Raw genomic sequence first — 21092 nt, forward strand, 5'->3', positions numbered from 1 at the left:
CCTCAATAGAAATCAGAGTAATGCAGAATAAGGTACCATTCCACACCCAACACACCGGCAAAGATTAAAAATCTAACAATCCCAAGTGTAACAAAAGATTTGAAGAAATGGGAACTCTCATATGCTTCTGTAAAAATAAATAAGTTAATATAACCACTCTCTGGAGGGCTATATAATACCTTATAAAAAAATCTATATGCCACTGCTCTCAGCAATTCCACTGAGAAACTCTAGAACCTGTGCAAAGGAGGTCAGAACAAAGGTATTCATTGATGTGTATTATTGTTTGTAATAGTAAAAAAGGAAAAAAATAGAAACAAGTGTCTTTCTGAGAGAATGGATGAATAAACTTCTCTACCTCCTTAAACAGAGGATATTACACATGATTTAAATGTGTCCTTAATGTCTGAAATGTATTATAATAAACTGATTTCTTTATACAGGAACACCAGACAGTAGTTAAGTGAATAATTTAATTTACTAATACCAACATAGATGAAAGAGAATGCAAATGAGAAAAAAATAAACTGTGAAAAGATATTTAATAGTATTGTACCATTTGTGTACAGATCTTTTTTTAGAACTGTTTTAATGTTTTTTATTTATTTCTGAGAGAGACAGTATGAGTAGGAGAGGGTCAGAGAGAGAGGAAGACACAGAATCCAAAACAGGCTCCAGGCTCTGAGCTGGCTGTTAGCACAGAGCCCAACGCGGGGCTCAAATCCACAAACCGCGAGATCATGACCTGAGCTGAAGTCAGACACTAAGACTGAGCCACCCAGGCGCCCCCATAAAGATCTTAATCATAAATATATGTTCTGTGTTTATATGTATACTGTATACATATAATTTATTTTTATCTATAACTTAAAGCTTATAAATATGCAAATGCAATAAAAGTGTAAAGCTTTCAGGGGAATGAGAGGAGACAATAACTTCAGGACAGAGGTGATGTAGAGGGAAGGAAAGAGATGAGTTGAAGGCCTTCATGAAAATAAAACAGATCTGAAGTAAATGTGGCAACAAGTATCTATCTGTTTAATCTCAGTGGTAGTTTCAGGGGTCTTTGTTATAGTGTTTTCTGTACTTTTTATGTTTATAACTTCACATAACTTAAATTGTGATGGAATTTTTAAGAACACAAGGGAAGTAAAATGCATAGTTGATGTTTCAGGCCTATGAAGGTTCTTTCTTCAATCCATTAAATAGTTATTTGTTTTTAATTTTACCCATCGTGTATAGAACTCTTTCCTAATCCTATCACAAGCCTCCCCATCTCCTTAAAGAGAGGACACTAGACATGATTTAAATTTCTCTGAACTGGCTGAAGTCTATCTAGTTTGAATCACAGAATTAAAGAATGAAAATGGATCTTTAAAAGTAACTAAATCCAACAACTCTTTTGAAATCTAATTATTATTACACATGTTTCATAGATAGAAATCAGCCTCAAATTGGATACTTTCAGGATGCAGTACATTCCATATTTTTGTATGTGTGAGAAGGGGATTCTGTGAGAAAATTACCCTGATTTCAAGATTAAAAATTTTTCTCCTTGTAGCCATCCCACTCTGTTCCTACTTCTGCCATTTAGGGCCACATACTGCAAGTTTAATATCATGTAAAATCCCATCAATATTTGAAGATATCATGACCTCCTAAATCCCCTTCCAACCCAACCCCCTGGTCAGATATCTCCATGTACTTTCACTGAATGACATTGTTCATATTCTTAGCCTATTTTTTTCAATGTTGCCCACTTCTTAATAATTTATAAAAGTTCTTTACATATTATGGATACTCTTTGTTATATGTGCTGATAATGTTTTCTCCAAGAAAGTCATTTTTAAATTTTGTTCATGGTAATTTTTGACATATGAAAGTTACTAAATTGTTTTTATACAGTCAAATATGTCATTTTTTTCTTTCATGGCTTCTGGGTTTTGTATCTTAAGAAGATATTAATAGAGTCCTATGTTGTGTTCTTGTTCATTTATAGGTTTTATTTTTCACATTACTTATTTAGGGTTGCTTCTGTTCACTCAGCATTTTTGAGATTCATCCAATTTGTCGAGTGTATCTGTTTTTTCAGTTTTAGCTTTCAAATTTATGTCTATGATCTATCTTGATTTTTGTGTATGACAGGGTCAAGGTTTATTTTAGATGTCATGGTTCAGATGTTTATTTTAGATTAAAGATCTCTCCCATTTCCTGCATTGATTCTACTTAATTGGAGCCATTTGCAGCAATTGCCCAATGTGATTTTCTTATTTCAAGTTGTTAAATCTCCCCAAATCTCAAGCTATTTTCTTTTGCTTGTTCATTTTCATGAAAGAAAATCTATATTGATTGATCATAATAATTGGAGGGGATCTCCTCAGCCATTGTGTAGGGCAGAGCCTGATTTCCACAATGGGTTACAACTCCCCCTTCCTCCAGTGACAGCAGGTGGGTACAGAAGTCCTGCCGTGCTCTATTATCCACTTCAATTTCCTAGTGACACCTGGAACAAATTATGTGACCAGCACTCCAGGCCCTGGTGGAGTTTCCAAAGTCCTCCAACTGCACCTCCTTCTTTCTAACATAGTTCTAAGAGAGGTAAATCGAAAATGCTTTTTTCTAACTTTTACTTGGTCAAGATTTTTTTTTGCCTTAGTCTTCACTTGACTGAAGATTTTCTTCTCTAGCTCCACTGACCTGTGTTCATGAGCAAGATATCTGTGAGCTGGCTCCTAGAGGCCTCTTTCAGTTTAGAGCAACTACACAGTGTCTGATTTCGAGCAGGATGGGTAATGAAAGTTGGCATCTCTCAGAATGTTAACATATGCCCCATTCCAATTGCTGCCTTTCCTACTGCCACTGATCACCCAAGAGGTATTTATTTAGTGTCTAGCACTGTGGCTATACTTGCTTCATTGTATCCTCTTCTTTTCTCTTATGAAGAGTATAAACGACATATAAAGTATTGGAATGAATGCTGGCTATTCCCGATTCTTCATTTTTTTTTCATTCTCAACCCATATGGTTATGGTTTCCTCCTTACAAGTGAGAAATATTTAAAATTGATTTTCAGTGACCTCCTAGAGAACAATGATTTTGCAAGAATAGGTTGAGTTTCATAACAGAATTCCAAGACTCCTCTTTACTTTTAGGGACACGATGCAATGGCTAGGACACAGCTAAGAACTACAGCTCATATCTGATGTAATTACTTGAGTTAGCTCACCTGTTCGATCTGTTTATACCATATCATCAGCACGTCCTCTAGCTGACGAACCATTTCTGAATTGTTGGCGGCAGCCGTCACTTCTTCAAAAGTATGCAGTTTGGAAAAATCGACATTGTCTACCTTCTTTAACTTAACTGTGCCCTCAATACTTACTCTAGCACCTAAAAGGAGGAGACAATATTGAGAAGAGCTGTTTAATGTCAGCGTGTGGTTTCTAGCTATAATTACTCAAATGTTAGAGAATCATAATACAAATTGATTGTTAGATTGTGACTTTGTAAGTTGTTAATAAGATGTATTTTAATAATATGAACTAATAAAGTTATATATTTTTGAAAGAGCTAATAATATAGTTATATTTTTAAATGTGGTGTAATTTTTCATGAATAATATAGGAATAGAATCTTCTTGCTACAATGGAAAAATTTAAAAGAATATATCCTACTCCTGCAAAGATCCCCAGAAATGAGAGGTTCAATTTCTTCTAGGTCTCATAATTACTTTGAGTAACGCTTTCTTTTAAGATGGAATGGTTTTTAGGGCACCTGGGTCACCCCAGGTGGGTCAGTTGGTTAAGCATCCGACTTCGGCTCAGGTCATGATCTCACGGTTCATGGGTTCGAGCCCTGCATCAGGCTCTGTGCTGGCAGCTAGCTCAGAGCCTGGAGCCTGTCTTCAGATTCTGTATCTCCCTCTCTCTCGCTCACCCTCCCCTGCTCACACTGTCTCTGTCTCTCTCTCAAAAATAAATAAAAACATTTTTAAAAATATGGAATGGTTTTCCTCTAATACTTATCATTAATAACAGATCCCACAGTTAATTTGCTCATTTTTAGTAATGTACTAAATGTTAATTTTGTACTTACCATCTAAAAATGAAAGGTATCTGTTGATGGTTTCAGTGAAAATGTGTTTTTCAGACTCTCCTTGCTTGGACTGGTTTAAAGCACCCCAATTATTTGTTGCAAGAATAGCTGGCACAAATATACTTGACAGCATGTTCCTAATCCCAGGAAGGATTCCTGTTGATGCATCCAGTACCGTAAATAGCACATCCTGAAAGGGTGGTGTTCAAATGTTATTTTGTATGCTAATCCCATCAAAGTACAGAAATCATAACCTAGTTTTCATTACATTAAGCATAGACAATATTTTTTGTATACTATTAGGAAAACTTAGGTGGTTGTAAAATCAACAGATTTATATTCTGCCCCCATTCTAATCATTCACATGTTTGTTCATCAAGGCAACACTTTCCTCAGTGCTTCACTTTCTACATCAGGAAGGAGAAATGGCCTGGAGCCTATACAATGTGGAGGAAATGAAGCTGAGCCTTCTGCATAGAGTTCTTAGTGGGAAACTGCCCTGTCCAGGGAAATGAGACTAGAAAAACTCCATCAGAATAAGGAAAGAGCAATGAAACTAGCCCTCTGCCCAGAATTTTAAGTGGAAAAACTGATCAGCCTCAAGAAATCAAAAACACAGAAATCAGAAGTCCAGCATCTATGAGTATGATATCTCAATGAATACAATTGAAGTGACATGGACATCCCAAGCCAAGAAATTAAGATAAAAAACTTTCCAAAAGCCACTATTTTTTTTTAACTGTGGGTGTATGGCAGTGAAGAATACAATGGCTACGAGTACAGTATGGTGCCATTGCCTTGATTCGTGCTAAAGTGTCATCAGTCTTTCCTACTACTGCTTCTGCACCATTAGTCAAATGCCAACACAGTAAAAAGGCCAAATTTCTTAGTATAATGATAAAAATACATTCTGACCTTGCAGATTCCATGAAAGGGTTTAGGGAACCATGCTGAGGATCACTGGTATACTATAGGCTCAATTGTGATTGTATTTACACGATTATAATGATGTAAACAAATATATATCTAAGCAAAATAGAATATAACTATGTTATAGTTATATAAGAACAAAGGGATGGAAAATGGCAGGAAGGACATAGGATAAAAAAAGAGCTAAATCTTCATCTTCCACAGAGAAAAGTCACTAGGTAATGTTTGACCTGGCAAAGGAGCAATCAGGGGACACTATTTAGAGATATGGAGGCAAATGAAAGAATCAGCTGAGAGTTTAACGGTTGCTCCTGGAAAGTGAGATAGATGTAAGTTTTCATAACAAGATGTACAAAATTTCTTCCTTTTTGAAAACTGCATACAGGGGCACCTCAGTGGCTCAGTCAGTTAAGCATCAAACTCTTGATATCAGCTCAGGTCATGATCTCACCATTTGTGATATAGAGCCCTGCCTCTGGCTCTCCATTGACAGCATCTTTTCTCTCTCTGTCCCTCCCCACACTTGTGTGCTTGCTCGTGCTTTCTCTCTCAAAACAAATAAAAAAATAATTTAAAAAAAATTGCATACAACTGTGACAAAATAAAAACTCAATAAAAAAAGAATGAGTTGTCACAAACAAGTTGAAGGGAGAATTAGTGAAATGGAGGACACACTGGGGAAACAAGTGCACATGTTTAGAGACATCAGGTGAAACTGTTTGAAAGACAAAGAACAAAATCAAACAGAAAGAAAAGACAGAGCACCTATGAAGCACATTTACAGAAGAGGCACCCTCAACCACAAGAGATATCAGAAAACAATGGCATATCTACAAGGAGTCACAGGGAAACAACTCCCAACCTAGAATCTAAACCCAAGCTAAACAACCTCTCTTAAAGCAATTTTTTGTCATAAACTGAAAAGGAGAAAAATTAGGGTGGATTTGTTACCTTTCCCACTGTAGAAAGGATGACTTTTATTAAGACTCTCTAAAAGTAATAAAGAGAATTAGTATTTGTTGAGGGACTACTGTGTCAGGCAAGATAAGAATTTGCTGATTTGTAATTCAGTCTCACAACAATCCTGCAATGTAGGTATTACTATATCCAAATTAATAATGTAAACACTTAAGTCATAGAAAAGAAAAGCAACCTGTCAAGGAACACTCCACTGGTCAGTGGTGAAGGTAGGAGGCAAATTTGGGTCTATCTGAATAAAATTGCTGTTATTCCCAATCCACCAAGCTAACTTCCCAGGACTAGATAAGGAGTATCTATGTCAATTCTCTCTTCTTTCTAAACTATTAAGGAGTTAAAATATTAAGTAAAGAGGAAATTAAATAAAGTAACCAATACTCAAAATTATGTGAACAATATTAAATTCTTTCCCAGTAAATAGAAGGATGAAAATTATTTGCCCACCATCTAGAAGAAATGGAAAATTCATGAGTTTTAAAAGCAGTGCCTAAAGGATAAGTACCACTTCATTCTATTATAGTAATTTCTCAGTTTCCCTGGATACATGAATACATTATTTTCTTGGAACTCAATTCAGTCCTATATACAGAAAGGAGAGAAAGTAAAGTAGAAGCATAACAATGATAATACCTTCAATGTTTAACTACGGGCTGATGACGCCAACACATGGTAGAATAAGATGTCCTTTGTTTTTGTCCCCTAACAAAAAACCAATAATTTGCTTTTTATCAATGGACAAAAGTGCTTTATAGGAGCCCTGTGACCAGCACCGTATGTCGAGGAACTCAGGAGGAGTCTCTCCCACCATGCATCAGAGAACAGGCATCTAGACCTTAGTCCAGGTGTGAAACCTGCAGTGTCCATGAACTAGCTCTAACCCTTCTTAGACACTGTCCAGGAGCCCCATGGACAAAAGAGCCTTTGTGGAAGTCCAGATTTCCAGAAGAGAAGTTCCAGCACACAGCTGGAGCAAAAAAATACGAGTTTGTGTGCATGGATAAGGTAAGAGGTGCAGCTCGACTTTATCCACATCACCCCTCCCCAAGGCAGCACAGCTTAGGACCAAGGGAGATCTTCTCAGCCTTTAATTTCTCCTGCAGAGGAAAATAAGAGCATGTAAATGAGCATCCAGCTTCCCTAGCGATGTAGGATGCTGCCAAAGAGGCTCATTTCTCTCCCACCACACCCAGAGTACTAAATCATGAGCTGCATGGCTGAGGGCCAGGGGGATGTGGGCATAAACAAGCTGAGAGAGCGGTAGATAAGTCTCTTGGAAGGCATTAAAGGGAAGCAGATCCTGCTAATTGTATCACAGACTCCATCAAGGAGCCCACCACTGGGAGCCCAGCATGGCTACTGGAAACATCTGGCACATGGGTTCCCCCAACTGGCCCATAGGTGCCCCCAGCCCTCAGCATACTTCAGCAACACATGCTCCCTACCCCGTGGCTGGCTCCCTGTGCATGCTCCTGATGGCAACAGTGAGAGCACACTTTGGCAGATGGCTAGTGAGTACATGAAGAAAGCCAGCCCAAATCTTTTGGCCAGGAGGAGATCACAAACTTGAACTTTAGCATCACCTCTGGGAAAACAAAAGAGAGGTTGTCAGCTTGGTGCATTGCAGGATTGAGAAAAGGCACTCAAGCTTAAGAATTCATCTACAAAAGGAAGAAAGAAGTGTAGAGCGGATTTATCCATAGAAGGTCTGGGAGAGCCTTAGAATCACCAGCAGGACTGAGGGAAAGCATTTCTCTCCCAAAGACGGTAAAGACTGGAGGTGACTACTATATCAAAGGCAAAGACAGCAATACAAAACTTTAAGGAACATGATACCACCAAAGGATGATAATAATTTTCTAGCAACCAACCCCAGACACATGGAAATTTGCAATGTACCTGAGAAAAAGTTCAAAATAGCTATTTTAAGAAATTCAATAAACTACAAGTAAACACAGAAAGATAATTCAATGAAATCAGGAAAAAAATACATAAACAAAATAAGAGAGTTAATAGAGATCGAAATCATGAAAATAAAAAAGCCAAACAGAAATTCTGGAGCTGAGGAATACAAAGAAGTAAAAAGTGCAACATTGGTCATCAACAATAGAATGGACCAAGCGGACGAAAGAATTTGTGAAACAGAGGATAGGAACTTTGAATTTATCAAGAGGATAACAAAGAAAAAAGAATGAAAAAAGTTAAGTCTATGTGATCTATGGGATATCATCAAAAGCACCTATTGGCAAATTATTGAAGTTCAAGAAAGAGAAGAGAGGAGGAAGAAGGGGGATGAAAGCTTATTTAAAGAAATAGTGATTGAGAAATGCCCAGATCTGGGGAGAGATTTGGATATGCAAGTTCACAAAGCTATTCACCAAATAAAACCAACTTAAAGAGATCCTTTCCAAGACACATTATAATAAAACTGTCAAAACTCAAAGACAAAGAAAAAATCTTAAAAGTGGGAAGAGAAAAGAAACTTGTAACTTAAAAGGGAACCCCCAAGTTTACCAAAACATATTTCTTAGCCAAAACCTGACAAGCCAGAAATGTGTGAAACAATACATTCAAAGGGCTAAAAGAAAAAAAAAAATGCCAACCAAGATACTCTATCTGGCAAAATTACCCTTCAGCAATGAAAGAGAGATAAAGATTTTTCTAGATAAACAGAAGCTGAAATATTCATCACCATGAGACCCGCCTTACAAGAAATGCTGAAAGGAGTTCTTCAGGCTGAAATGAAAGGCACAATTAATATGAACACATATGAAAAAATACAATACACTAAAAAAGGTAAGTACATAGTCAAATTCAGAATAATCTAATACTATAAATATGAGTGGTGGTGACCATGTAGTTCTAGTATAAAAGTTAAAGAATGAGAGTAATAAAAATAACTAGAGCTACAAAATTTGTTAATGAATACATAGTACAAAAAAGATACATTGTGACACCAAAAACATAATAGGGAGGAGCAAAAAGGTAGAGTTTTTGCATACAATTAAAGTTAGTTGTTATAAGCATAAAATAAAGTGTTATAGCTATGTCTTATGTAAGCCTCATGGTAACAACAAAGCAAAAATCTAGGGTAGATTCACAAAAGATTAAAAAGGAAGGAAACAGAGCATACCACATGGAAAAACACCAATTTACAAAGGTAAGTAGAAACAGAGGAAAAAAGAACAAAATGGAAGTATGAAACAACCAGAGGGCAATCAATAATATAGCATTAGTAAGCCTTTATATATCAATAATTATTCTAACTGTAAATGGATTGAATTCACCAATCAAAAAGCACAGCATGGCTGGATGGATACAAAAATAAGAGCCAGCTGTATTCTGCCTAAAAGATACTGACTCATTTCATTAAGGACATATATAGGCTCACAGTGAAAAGAGAAAACAAATAGGCCATACAAGTGGAAATCAAAAGAAAGCAGAAGTAGCTATACTTAAATCAGACAAAATAGACTTGAAGCCAAAACAGTAACAATAATAATAGACAAAGAAGGTTACTACACTATGATACAGAGGTCACTTTATCAAAAAGATAAAGCTATCATAAATATATATGCACCCAACAGAGCCCCTAAATATATTAACCAAATGCTAACAGATCTAAAGGGAGAAACAGACAACACAATAGTAGAGGACTTTTAATACCCTACTTTCAACAGTGGTTAGTTCATCCAGACAGGAAATTAAGACAGAAATACTGCACTTGAATTGTAGGTTAGAACAAATGTACCTAATAGACATATACAGAACATTCCACCCAATAGCAGAATATACATTCTTCTCCAGTTCACATGGAACATTTTCAGGAGAGATCCTATGGTAGGCCACAAAACAGCAAATTTAAGATGACTGAAATCATACCAAGTGTTTTTTCCAGTCACAATTGTATGAAACTAGAAATCAATAGCAAAAGAAAAGCTAGAAATTTCACAAATATGTGCAAATTTACACCCTCCTACACAATCAGCAGGTCAAAGAAGAAATCTAAATAAATCTCAAAATAAATAAATAAAACTTAAAAAAAAATAAACACAACGCTGGAAATCCTAGGCAGAGCAATTAGAAAAGGAAAAAAATATATGTCATCCAAATTGAAAAGGAAGAAGAAAAACTGTCTCTATAATAATATAAATAGAAAATCCTAAAACACCACCAAAAAACTTTTAGAAAAATTGTCAGAAAAGTTGCAGAGTACAAAATAAACACACAGAAATCAGTTGTGTTTCTCTGTATGCATTACAAAACATCTGAAAATTAAATAAAGAAAATAATCGCATTTACAATAGCATCTAAACCAGTAAAACTCTTAGGAATAAAATTAACTAAGGATATGAAAGATCTCAAAACCATGACATTAATGAAAGAAAGTGAAGATGATGAATATAAATGGAAAGATATTCGATGTTCATGGATTGGAAGAATGAGTATTGTTAAATGTCTGTATTACTCAAAGCCACCTATAGACTCAATGCAATCCCTATCAAAATTTTAATGATATTTTTCCCCCAGATAGAAAAAGCAATCCCAAAATTTGCATGGAACCACAAAAGACACCTTATAACCAAAGTAATCCTAAGGGAAAAAAACAAAACAAAACAAAACTGGAGGCATCACACTTCTTGATTGCAAACTATTCTGCAAAGGTATAGCAATCAAAACAATATGATACCTGACATAAAAATAGACACATAGGCCAATGGATTTGAATCAAGAACGTAGAAATAAATCCATACATGTGCAGTCAACTAAAATTTGACAAGAGAGCCAAGAATACTCAATGACTGAAGACAGTCTCCTTCAATAAATACTGCTAGGAAAACTGGATAATTAGATGCAAAAGAATGAACTTTGACCTCTATCTTACACTATTCACAAAAATTAACTCAAAATTAACTGAAGACTTAATCATAATACCTGAAGCCATAAAATTCCTAGAAGAAAACACAGGGGACTGCCTGAGTGACTCAATCAGTTAAGTGTCTTACTCTTGATTTCAGCTTAGGACATGATCTCATGGTTGTGGGATTGAGCCCCATGTCAGAATCCACGCTGGACATGATATATATTCCATCGTGGATTTTTATCATATCTTCTTTATCCATTTATCCATAGTTGTACACTTAGTTTGTTTCTATATCTTGGTTATTGTGAATAGTACTGCAATGAACCTGGAGGTGAAGATATCTTTTTGAGACCCTTATTTCATTTCCTCTAGATATATATCCAGAAATGGGATTTTTGGATTGTATGACAGTTTTATTTTTAATTTTTTGAGGAACCTCCATACTTTTTTCTATAGTAGCTGCACCAATTTACATCCCCACAAACAGTGCACAAGCATTCCCTTTTCTCCACATCCTCACCAACACTTATCTCATCTTTTTTTTAAAGTTTATTTACTTATTTGAGTAATCCCTACACCCAGTGTAGGGCTCAAACTCATGACCCCAAACTCAAGAGTTGCATGCTCCCCTGACTGAGCCAGTCAGGTGCCCCTATTTCTTATCTTTTTTGATGATAACCACTCTAATGTATATGAGGTGATATCTCATTGTGGTTTTGATTTTAATCTCCCTGATGATTAGTGATCTTGAGCATCTTTTCATGTACCTGTTAGTTTTTGGATGACTCTGGAAAAATGCCTATTCAGTTCCTCTGCCTGTGTTTTCATTGGATTATTTGTTTGTTTGCTATTGGGGTGCACAAATTCTCTCCCTATATTTTATATTAACCCCCAATGAAGTAGATGGTTGACAAAGATTTTCTCCTATTCCATAGGTTGCCTTTTTCATTAACTTTTTTTTTTTTTGCTGTGCAGAAGCTGTTTAGTTTGATGTAGTGTGCTTACCAATATTTGCTCTTCTTGCTTTTGCTTTTGGTGTCATAACCAAAAAATCATTGCCAAGACCAATCTCAAGGAACTTATTCTCTATGTTTTATTGTTTTATTTTTATTTTTATTTTTTAGAGATTGAGGGATGGGCAGAGGGACAGGGAGAGAGAATAATTCGGCCATGAGAAGGAAGGAAATCCTGCCTTTATAAGGCAACATGGATGGACCTTGAGGACATTATGCTAAGTGAGATAAGTCTGACAGAGAAAGACATATACTGTACAATCAGACTTATATGTGGAATCTAAAAAAGCTTACCTTATAGAAACTGAGAGTAGAATGTTGATTACCAAGGGCTGTGGGGTAGGGGAAATTAGGGAATGTTTGTCAAAGGATACAAACTTCTGGTTATAAGATGAGTAAGTTTGGGGGATCTAATGTACAGCATGGTGATTATAGTTAATACTGTAATATACACTTGAATGTGGCTAAGACAGTTCATCTCAAATGTCATCACCAAAAACAAAACAAAAACAAAAGGTAATTATGTGAGATGATGGAGGATTAGCTTATGCAACAGTGGTGATCAGTTCACAAAACATAAGTGTATTAAATCAACATGTTATACAGCTTAAACTTACAAAATGTTCCATGTCGGTTAAATCTCAATTAAGCTGGAAAAAAACATTTAACTATATAATTGGAAAAGATGTAAACATACCTCATGAATATTTTTAACATTTATAGTGGTATCATTGTGACAGCGAACAAAAAATATACACAATCCTTTTAGTTTCTCTGGGGCTGCGTTGTCTATATACAATCTCATCATTTTTGCCCCTTTGGTTGCTCCAGGAATAGTTCGACCACATTCTGAAAACAAAAGTCAAGAACTTAGTGTATGACCACATAACCATTCAAATGTGATAAATTGCCATGGATCTTACACTGTGGCTTCTTGCTTTACTGTAAGTAGTTTTTGATAGGATTGTGGAATAATTGTTTTGTCTACAAAAAGACATCAATAATTGAAATTCTTAAAGTGCAGCCTCTGTTTTCTTTCCCTGAGCTCTGCACTTTTCTCCCTTCAAAGCCTTCACACACACTGTTCTATCCCTTCTCTGACCCTCTGCCTCCCTAATTCCTACTTACCTTTCAGATCTCAGCTGAAACACTAGTCTCTTGAAGCCTTCACTGACTCCACAGAGATTTAGTCCCCTACTAAATACACTCATAAGTACCCCAAGTTATATTAAATTCTTTCTTGACCTAATTTTGGTGAAAATCATTTAATTTTAAAAACTATTAAAAATATGATAATTTTGTTAGATGGCTGGTTATAATTTTTATTTTATTTATTTTTTATTTACATTCAAGTTAGTTAACATATAGAATAGTATTGGTTTCAGGAGTAGAATTTGGTGAATCATCACTTGCATATAACACCCAATGCTCATCTCTAACACAAGTGCCTTTCCCTAATGCCCATCACCCATTTAGCCCATCTCTCCACCTACCTCCCCTCCATCAACCCTCAGTTTGTTCTCTATGGTTAAGAGTCTTTTACAGTTAGCCTCCCTCTCTGTTTTTCTTCTTTTATTTTTCCCTCCATTCCCCTATGTTCATCTGTTTTGTTTCTTAAATTCTACATACAAGTGAAATCATATGATACTTGTATTTCTCTAACTGACTTATTTCACTTAGCATAATACATTTTAGTCCCATCCACATTGTTGCAAATGGCAACAGTTCATTCTTTTTGATTGCCGAGTAATATTCTATAGCATATATATACAACTTCTTCTTTATCCATTCATCAATCAATGGACATTTGGGCTCTTTCCATAATTTGGCTATTGTTGATAGTGCTTGGTTGTAATACAGAAAAGCAAAATCAACAGTCTTCCTATTTACAACAACAAATTTAAAATGTGATAAAAGAAATTTTAAAATTTTCACAAAACCATGAAAATCTTTTGTCTTCCCAGCCTTCCCTCTTTTGGGTATGGGGGATTCTTCCTGTCCCAAGATTCTGGAAGACACCAGTGTCAGAGCCCTGCAGGGGTGGGCAAGTGCAAACTAGACTAAGCAGACTCTCTGCAAGAATATAAATCCTGATGGGAGACACCAAAGTAAAAGGGGATTTGAGAGATGTCAATCCAGTGACGAATGCTAAAGAAACTGCCCTGAACTCCGTGTAGATGCTCTGTTCTTGTCCTTCCCAAGGCCTGATGGTTCAATTGGTTCTAAATTTTGTGAACAACTCAAACTTTTTTTTTTTGCGCTTACATACGAGAGTCTGTTTCTACTGCCTGCAGCCAAAGAACCCTGATACACAGTATGTAGCAATATAAGAGCTCAAATGCTCATTCATGGAGGTTGGCACAGAGAAGTACCTCTACCCCTAATAACCTCCCTCCTCTTTTTCCTTGATAGGAAAACCCATTGTCTCATTTAGCAATGTGTACACTCCCAAGGGAAACAACTGCTTTCTCAGCCTCCCTAATGCCTATGGTAGCAGTGTGACACAGTTCTGGCTGATAAGACATAAGTTTAGGCTTTCCTGAAAAAGGGGAGCCTGCTTCAGATCTGTGTCTCCCTCTTTCTCTGCCCCTCCCCTGCTCACACTGTGAGACCAGCAGAGTGAACGCTGTCATGGGCTGAACTCATAATTGCAAATTAAAAATTCACTTACACATTTTACAAATAGTAAAATGAAAAGTTTACTTTTAAAGGGATAAGTAAGTAGTGTGAACTTTAGAGAGGGAATCTGGTTTCAGACATACTGGTTTTCAACCCGGAACACTAGGGTAGGCATGAGATATGAGCCTCACCTAAAGGCAGCAGAGGAGAAAAGTAAGCAAGAACCGGTAGCAGGGACAATCCACAGGATTTCAAAGGTATGTAGTCTAAGGCCAAAAGGATGGCCTTAGACTCATTGTTAAGACAACAGTTTCACATCCTGGTGAAGCATTAATTACTTCAGGAATGGTGTGAATAGTAAGCGAAGCCAGAATTCTGACAGCTGCAGGAGACCCAGGATGCTGACCCAGGACCACAGCTGCTGAGCTCTTACATGGTTTCATGACTATACCAGTCATCTGAAAGCCTGTGTGCAAAATGGCTCCACCTGTTTCAGGGAGAATGCAATTAAATTCTACTGAAAATGTGTATCCTCCAGCAGACACTAGTGACTTCTAGAAGTATATTTTCTCCTTAACTTAAATCATTATACTAATGCCTGCAATACATATATGGGCTGAAAATGTATTGTTTTTAAGACACTCTCTCTTCGGGGCGCCTGGGTGGCTTAGTTGGTTAAGCGTCCGACTTTCGCTTAGGTCATGATCTCGCAGTTTGTGGGTTCGAGCCCCGCGTCGAGCTCTGTGCTGACTGCCAGCTCAGAGCCTGGAGCCTGTTTCAGAGTCTGTGACTCCCTCTCTCTCTGACCCTCCCCTGCTCACGCTGTCTCTCTCTCTCTCTCTCTCTCCTAGAAATAAATAAAAAACATTAAAAAAAAAACACTCTCTTTTCCACACATGAGCTTTCAGTAAATTTTCTTTATAAATAAAGGATTATCTATGCATAAAGGAAAAGATATGCTGCACTTTAACATTCATTAACTAATAACCAGCACATTGTCCTTGTAAAATATCCTTACCAAGACCAGGGACATCTCCTTCTTGGTACAAAAATTTCAGTGTCTTACAACCACCTTTCATAAAAAATTGAGCAAATGGTTCCAGCTGTTAAATAAAGGAGAAAATGATGATCAATAAAATGACTTGAGAACTGCAATAAAATGAACCAAGCCCTAGGCTAGGCATTTTACATATCTTAATCCTCATCATTTTGCAGATTGAGAAAAACAAAAAGAGGCTCAAAAATTTTATTCAAGATACATACTGAGTGACAGGTACATCAGAAGCAGGATTAGAATTCAAACTACTTTAACTCCAAAATTACCATGAGATATATGGTTGATTCTACTTCTGAACCACATCAATGATCTACATATATAAGTAGGCAACCACTTACCTGACCTTGCTGCACAGAATCCTATAGGGGTTAATGAATGAGTCCAACTTCAGGTAAATATAAAGAATTATGATTAAAACAAATCATTCTTAAAAGCTGACTTGGAGAACAGAAAACTTGCCTTATTAACTAACTTGGTGATCAAAATTGGGTTTATAGACTAATTATTTGAGTAATTATATTTTCAGCAACTGTAATTTGACCCATATTATAGCCAAACTAATATAAAAACAAATTATTATAGTGAATGTCCCATATTTATGAGCATGAAGTTCTTATTTAATTACTTTTAAGTCAGCCTAATATCTTTGTAAGTGGAAAACTAAATAGGTCATGTAAACAAAAACCCTCACACATCAATTGGGAAATACAAAGTTACTCAATCCACTTCACCCAGTCGACTGATTACATACATTAAGTGTCACTTAATGACCATGTGTGGGAGGTATCCCAGATCTCACAAAGCCTCTCCCCTTAGAACAATGGTTCTCAAACTGTGTGCATCAGAGAAGCGCCTAGGGAGCTTTAAAAAGATACAGAATGCTGCAGGGTGCCTGGGTGGTTCCGTTGGTTAAGAGTCTAACTTCAGCTCAGGTCATGATCTCATGGTTTGTGAGTTTGAGTCCCGTGTTAGTCTCTGTGCTGACAGCTCAGAGCCTGCTTCAGATCTGTGTCTCCCTCTTTCTCTGCCCCTCCCCTGCTTGTGCTCTCTCTCTCTGTCTCTCTGTCTCTGTCTCTCTCAAAAAAAAGTACTGAATGCTAACCCTGAGGATTTGCATTTCTAAAAAGTTCCAGGTGATGCTGATGTTGTTGGTTCTGGGACCACATTTGAGAACCAGCACCCTAGGAAATGAAATGGAGCCACAGAGACGTACAAAATTTCAGCCCTTCATTTTCTACTGTTCCATCTCACACATCAACTTGACTCTTGCATAATTACAATCTGAAAGATACATAAAACTGTCAGCACAGCTATCCTTGCCCAGTTCCATAAATTCTTTCTTGCTCTATCTGATTTTATGACTCATCAGATTTGAAAGCATCCAAGTTCTCAGAAGTAGAGCTCATACCTGTTATAATAAGGCATCAGAATATCAAATGCAACAAATTATTGGTTTTTAGACACATTGTATTCCTGAGCCCAGCACAGTGAATGCTATCATGGACTGAAATCATAATTGCAAATTAAAAATTCACTTATACATTTTACAAACAGTTCATCTGAGCTTCACCACAGCCTTGCACTAGATAAAGATGGCATTGTTATGCCCCTCTTGCAGAAGACAAAAACCAAAGCTACAAAGAATTTGAGTGAAAAACCCAAAGACACGCAACCTGCAGTCCAGTTAAGGGTCTGGAATTGGATGCCTTCCTTGGGCCTCCAGAGCTGTGCTCCATCCACAGAACCACACTGCTGTTGCCTTGACTTTGGAGAACACTGTCATGTAAACCAGTGAAGCAAGATAGTCTGTGATTATCCTGAGCACTGCTGAATGAAGGGAGCAGCAAGAGCATGAACGCCAATGTGGTAGAAACCTCACTGGTAGAAACCTCATTGGTCAGGGGTCTGGCAAGAAAAGAAGTCCTGACAAAGGGGTTTTTGAAGAAATTTTTGATAAAGAGGCTACTTCCAGAGGCCAGATCAGGGTTAAGGGAAACTGTGGCATCAGCAGCAACAAAGGAAAAAGCCTGAGAGTGTGATGAGTGTGGTGAATGGTGTAGCTGGATGCAGGTGGGTACAGAGCTGTGGGAGAAGATCTACTTGGGAAGGACTCTAGTAAGAGGACATGACTGTAGCCAGAAAATATGGCCAAGTGGGGAGGGCCACTTCTAGTGCTTTCTAGTGACTGAGTCACGTGGTAGCCAGAGAGCAAGGGATCCCAGGTGATTGGTTCTTGAGAGGTCAGCCTTCTGGGCCACAGAGTAGGGTGGTGAAGAGCGGATAATAGATCTGAAGGCAAACAAAGTAACCATCACACTCTCACTGTCCACCCTTTGTGGGGACTTTAATAAGCTGCTTTCACTCTGCATTGCTACACCAGGTTACACATAAAAGGAGAACCTTTTCATATACCCAGTTTCCTAAACCACCACACCAAACCATGCCACCCCTCATTCCTGGTTCCGTCTTCTTATTCACCTGTCCACCAGTCTTGATGCCAACTTACTATAGGTGTTTGCCTGGTCCATTCAACCAGATAAGCATTCTGATCTCTCCCAGTTCTGAGACTGGATCTCTCCTGACTGTACTATCTCTACTCCACTGTGGCTTTGCAACCGATAAACAACTCTTACCAAGACACTTTTCCTAGTTTGATTCTTCCCTTAATACCTAGGTTTCCCTTGATTTCCTAGATGAGCAACCTAAGCAGTGTCTAACCTGGTCCATATCAGCCTTAAAGGAAGAACCTAATCACACAGACCCGAAGTACAAGACACTGTCCAGGAATGACAAATAAAAAGGTTTGCAGGCATATGACACTTCCTTGCTAGGAGGCTACCCAGTGAGAAAGACTTCCTCCGAACAGAGAATATCAGCCCAGAAAGCCAGCTGGCAAATATTTAAGAGATTACCAGCTCCGCAGGCATCCATCTCCCTGACTTAATCCTAGTAGCTGTCCTTCTCTGAAAGTTCTAACCAGAGCCAATGTCTATGCCTAAACCCTTTACAGAGCTTCTGGGATCCCAACTGTGGGATTAACCAAATTTATGGCCTAGCAATTTTCAGGTGAAACAAGTTTGATCACCTATCATGCTGTACAGGTGGCACCATCCACAGCCAGAAGAGGCTACCAAATCTGTGGGGACAGTGCAAAATGAAAATGCAGGAACATTTGTTAAAAAATTAAGAATTGGGGCACCTGGGTGGCTCAGTCAGTTGAATGTCCAACTCTTGATTTAAGCTCAGGTCATAATTCCAGGGTCATGGAATCAAGCCCTGCATCAGGCTCTGTGATGAGCTTGGAGCCTGCTTGGGATTCTCACCACCGTCCCCCTCTTTCTGTCTCTCTCTCCCTCCGCCTTCCTCCCCCATTCTCTTGCTCTTGCACTCTCTGTCTCTCTCATAATAAAATAAATATTTTAAAAAAATAATTAAGACTCTTAACTATAGAGAATAATGGATGGTTACCAGAGGGGAGGTGACTAGGGAGATGAGTTAAATAGGTGATGGGGATTAAGGAGTTTACTTATTGTGATGACCACCTGAGGGAAGCCCGGGTGCCTCAGTCTGTTAAGCGTCTGACTCGACTCAAGTCATGATCTCACAGTTCCTGGGTTTGAGCACCACATCAGGCCCTGTGCTGACAGATCAAAGCCTGGAGCCTACTTCAGATTCTGTCTCCCTCTCTCTCTGTCCCTCCCCGACTCACGCTGTCTCTCAAAAATAAATAAGCATTAAAAAATTTAATAAATAAATTCTACACCTGAACTAATGTTACACTGTATGTTAACTAACCAGAGTTTAAAATTTTAATTAAAAAAGGTATTTCGAGCATCAAACCCCTCTTTATCACAACTCACTGGATGGTTGCCATATTTATTCTCAACACAACAGGAGTCTGAGGTTTCATTTTCTGGAGTTTCTAAACAGCAGGATGCCAAGCAAAAACCCTAACCCTAACCCTAGCCTCAACTCTGACCCTAAACCTACCCCTACCTCTACTGGTAACCCCTAAGCTTTACCACTAACCCTACCTCTAACCCTAAACCTAACCTCTAGACAGATCTCTCAACTTCAGGATATAAGGCATATACCCTTACCCTCACCCTAACCCTAACCCCTAACCCTAACCCCTAACTGAACCACTAACCCCTCACCCTAACTATAACCATAACCCTAGCCCTAAACTTATTCCTCTAGAGAAGTCTCTGAACAGCAGGATAACAGGCACATACCCTTACACTGGCCCTAGCCCTAACCCTAATTCTTATTCTAGCCCTAAAACAAACCCTAATTCAAGATCTGAGGGGGGAAAAATTGGCATACATCTATAATGGAGTATTACACATGAAATCTTCCCATTTGCAGCAACATAGATGTAGGTAGAAAGCATTATTCTTAGTGAAAACCTAATCATAACTCAAACACATACCCTAGCCCCTAACCTCTAACCACTAACCCCTAATCCTAACCCTAAATTTACCCCTCTGGAGAGATCTCTGAACTGTAAGATAATAGGTACATATAATCATACTGGCCCTAACCCAGTGTGATTATCATCATTTTTTCTGTATATATATAAAATGGAAATTTTAAATATATATATATATGAAAATTACTCATAAAAAAATGAAACCTTGTCATTTGCAATAATGTGGATGGAGCTAGAAAGTATTATTCTAAGTGAAATAAGTCAGTCAGAGAAAGACAAATATTGTAGGATTTCACTCAGTGAAATTTGAGAAATAAAACCAATGGGCAAATAGAAAAAAGAAAGAAACAGAAGTAAACCAAGAAACAAACTGAACTAAAGAGAACATACTGATGGTTACCAAAGGGGAGATGGTTGGGGGTGATAAGTCAAATAGGTGATAGGGATTAAGGAGTGCACTTATTGTGATGAGCACTGGGTTTTGTATGGAAGCTGAATCTCTATATTGCACACCAGAATCTAATATTACACTATATGTTAACTAACTGGGATTAAAATAAATTCTAAAAGAAAAAAATTTCAAGGCGGATATGGTCAATTAATCTTCAACAAAAGAGGCAAGAATATGCAATAGGAAAAAGACAGTCTCTTCAACAAATGGTGTTGAGAAATCTGGACAGAATGAAACTGGACCACTTTCTTAAAGACTATGCAAAAATAAACTCAAAGTGAATTTAAGACCTAAATGTGAGACCTGAAACCATAAAAATCCTAGATGAGGGGTGTCTGGGTGGCTCAGTCAGTTGAGCGCCCAACTTTGGCTCAGATCATGATCTCATGGTTTGTGAGTTTGAGCCCCACATTGCGTTTTCTGCTGTCAGCACAGAGCCTGCTTCGGATTCTCTGCCCACCCCCCATCCCCGACCCTCCCCACTTGTACACTCTCTCACAAAAATAAATAAATATTTTTTTTAAAAATTAAAAAGAATCCTAGATGAGAGCACAGGCAGTAATTTCTCTGACATCGACCATAGCAACATTTTTCTAGATATGTCTCCTGAGGCAAGGGAAACAAAAGCAAAACTACACTATTGAGACTACATCAAA

At 37.7% G+C, this 21092-nt stretch overlaps 1 protein-coding gene across 1 annotated transcript in view; it reads right to left on the reverse strand.

The window, feature by feature from the left end:
* DNAH8 (dynein axonemal heavy chain 8) overlaps nucleotides 1–12700 on the reverse strand; it is a 223098-nt gene extending 210398 nt beyond the window's left edge. Inside the window, exons 1-3 of the mRNA XM_077754815.1 lie at nucleotides 12575–12700; nucleotides 4096–4285; nucleotides 3227–3390 (exon numbers count right to left, since the gene is read on the reverse strand). Coding sequence (XP_077610941.1) covers nucleotides 3227–3390; nucleotides 4096–4285; nucleotides 12575–12685 — 465 coding nt within the window. The 5' untranslated portion in view covers nucleotides 12686–12700. The remainder of the gene's footprint in view (nucleotides 1–3226; nucleotides 3391–4095; nucleotides 4286–12574) is intronic.
* Nucleotides 12701–21092: the final 8392 nt, after the last annotated feature.

This window comes from Crocuta crocuta, unplaced genomic scaffold, assembly GCF_008692635.1.
Source record: "Crocuta crocuta isolate KB4526 unplaced genomic scaffold, BGI_CrCroc_1.0 scaffold132, whole genome shotgun sequence".
NCBI classification, from domain to species: domain Eukaryota; kingdom Metazoa; phylum Chordata; class Mammalia; order Carnivora; family Hyaenidae; genus Crocuta; species Crocuta crocuta.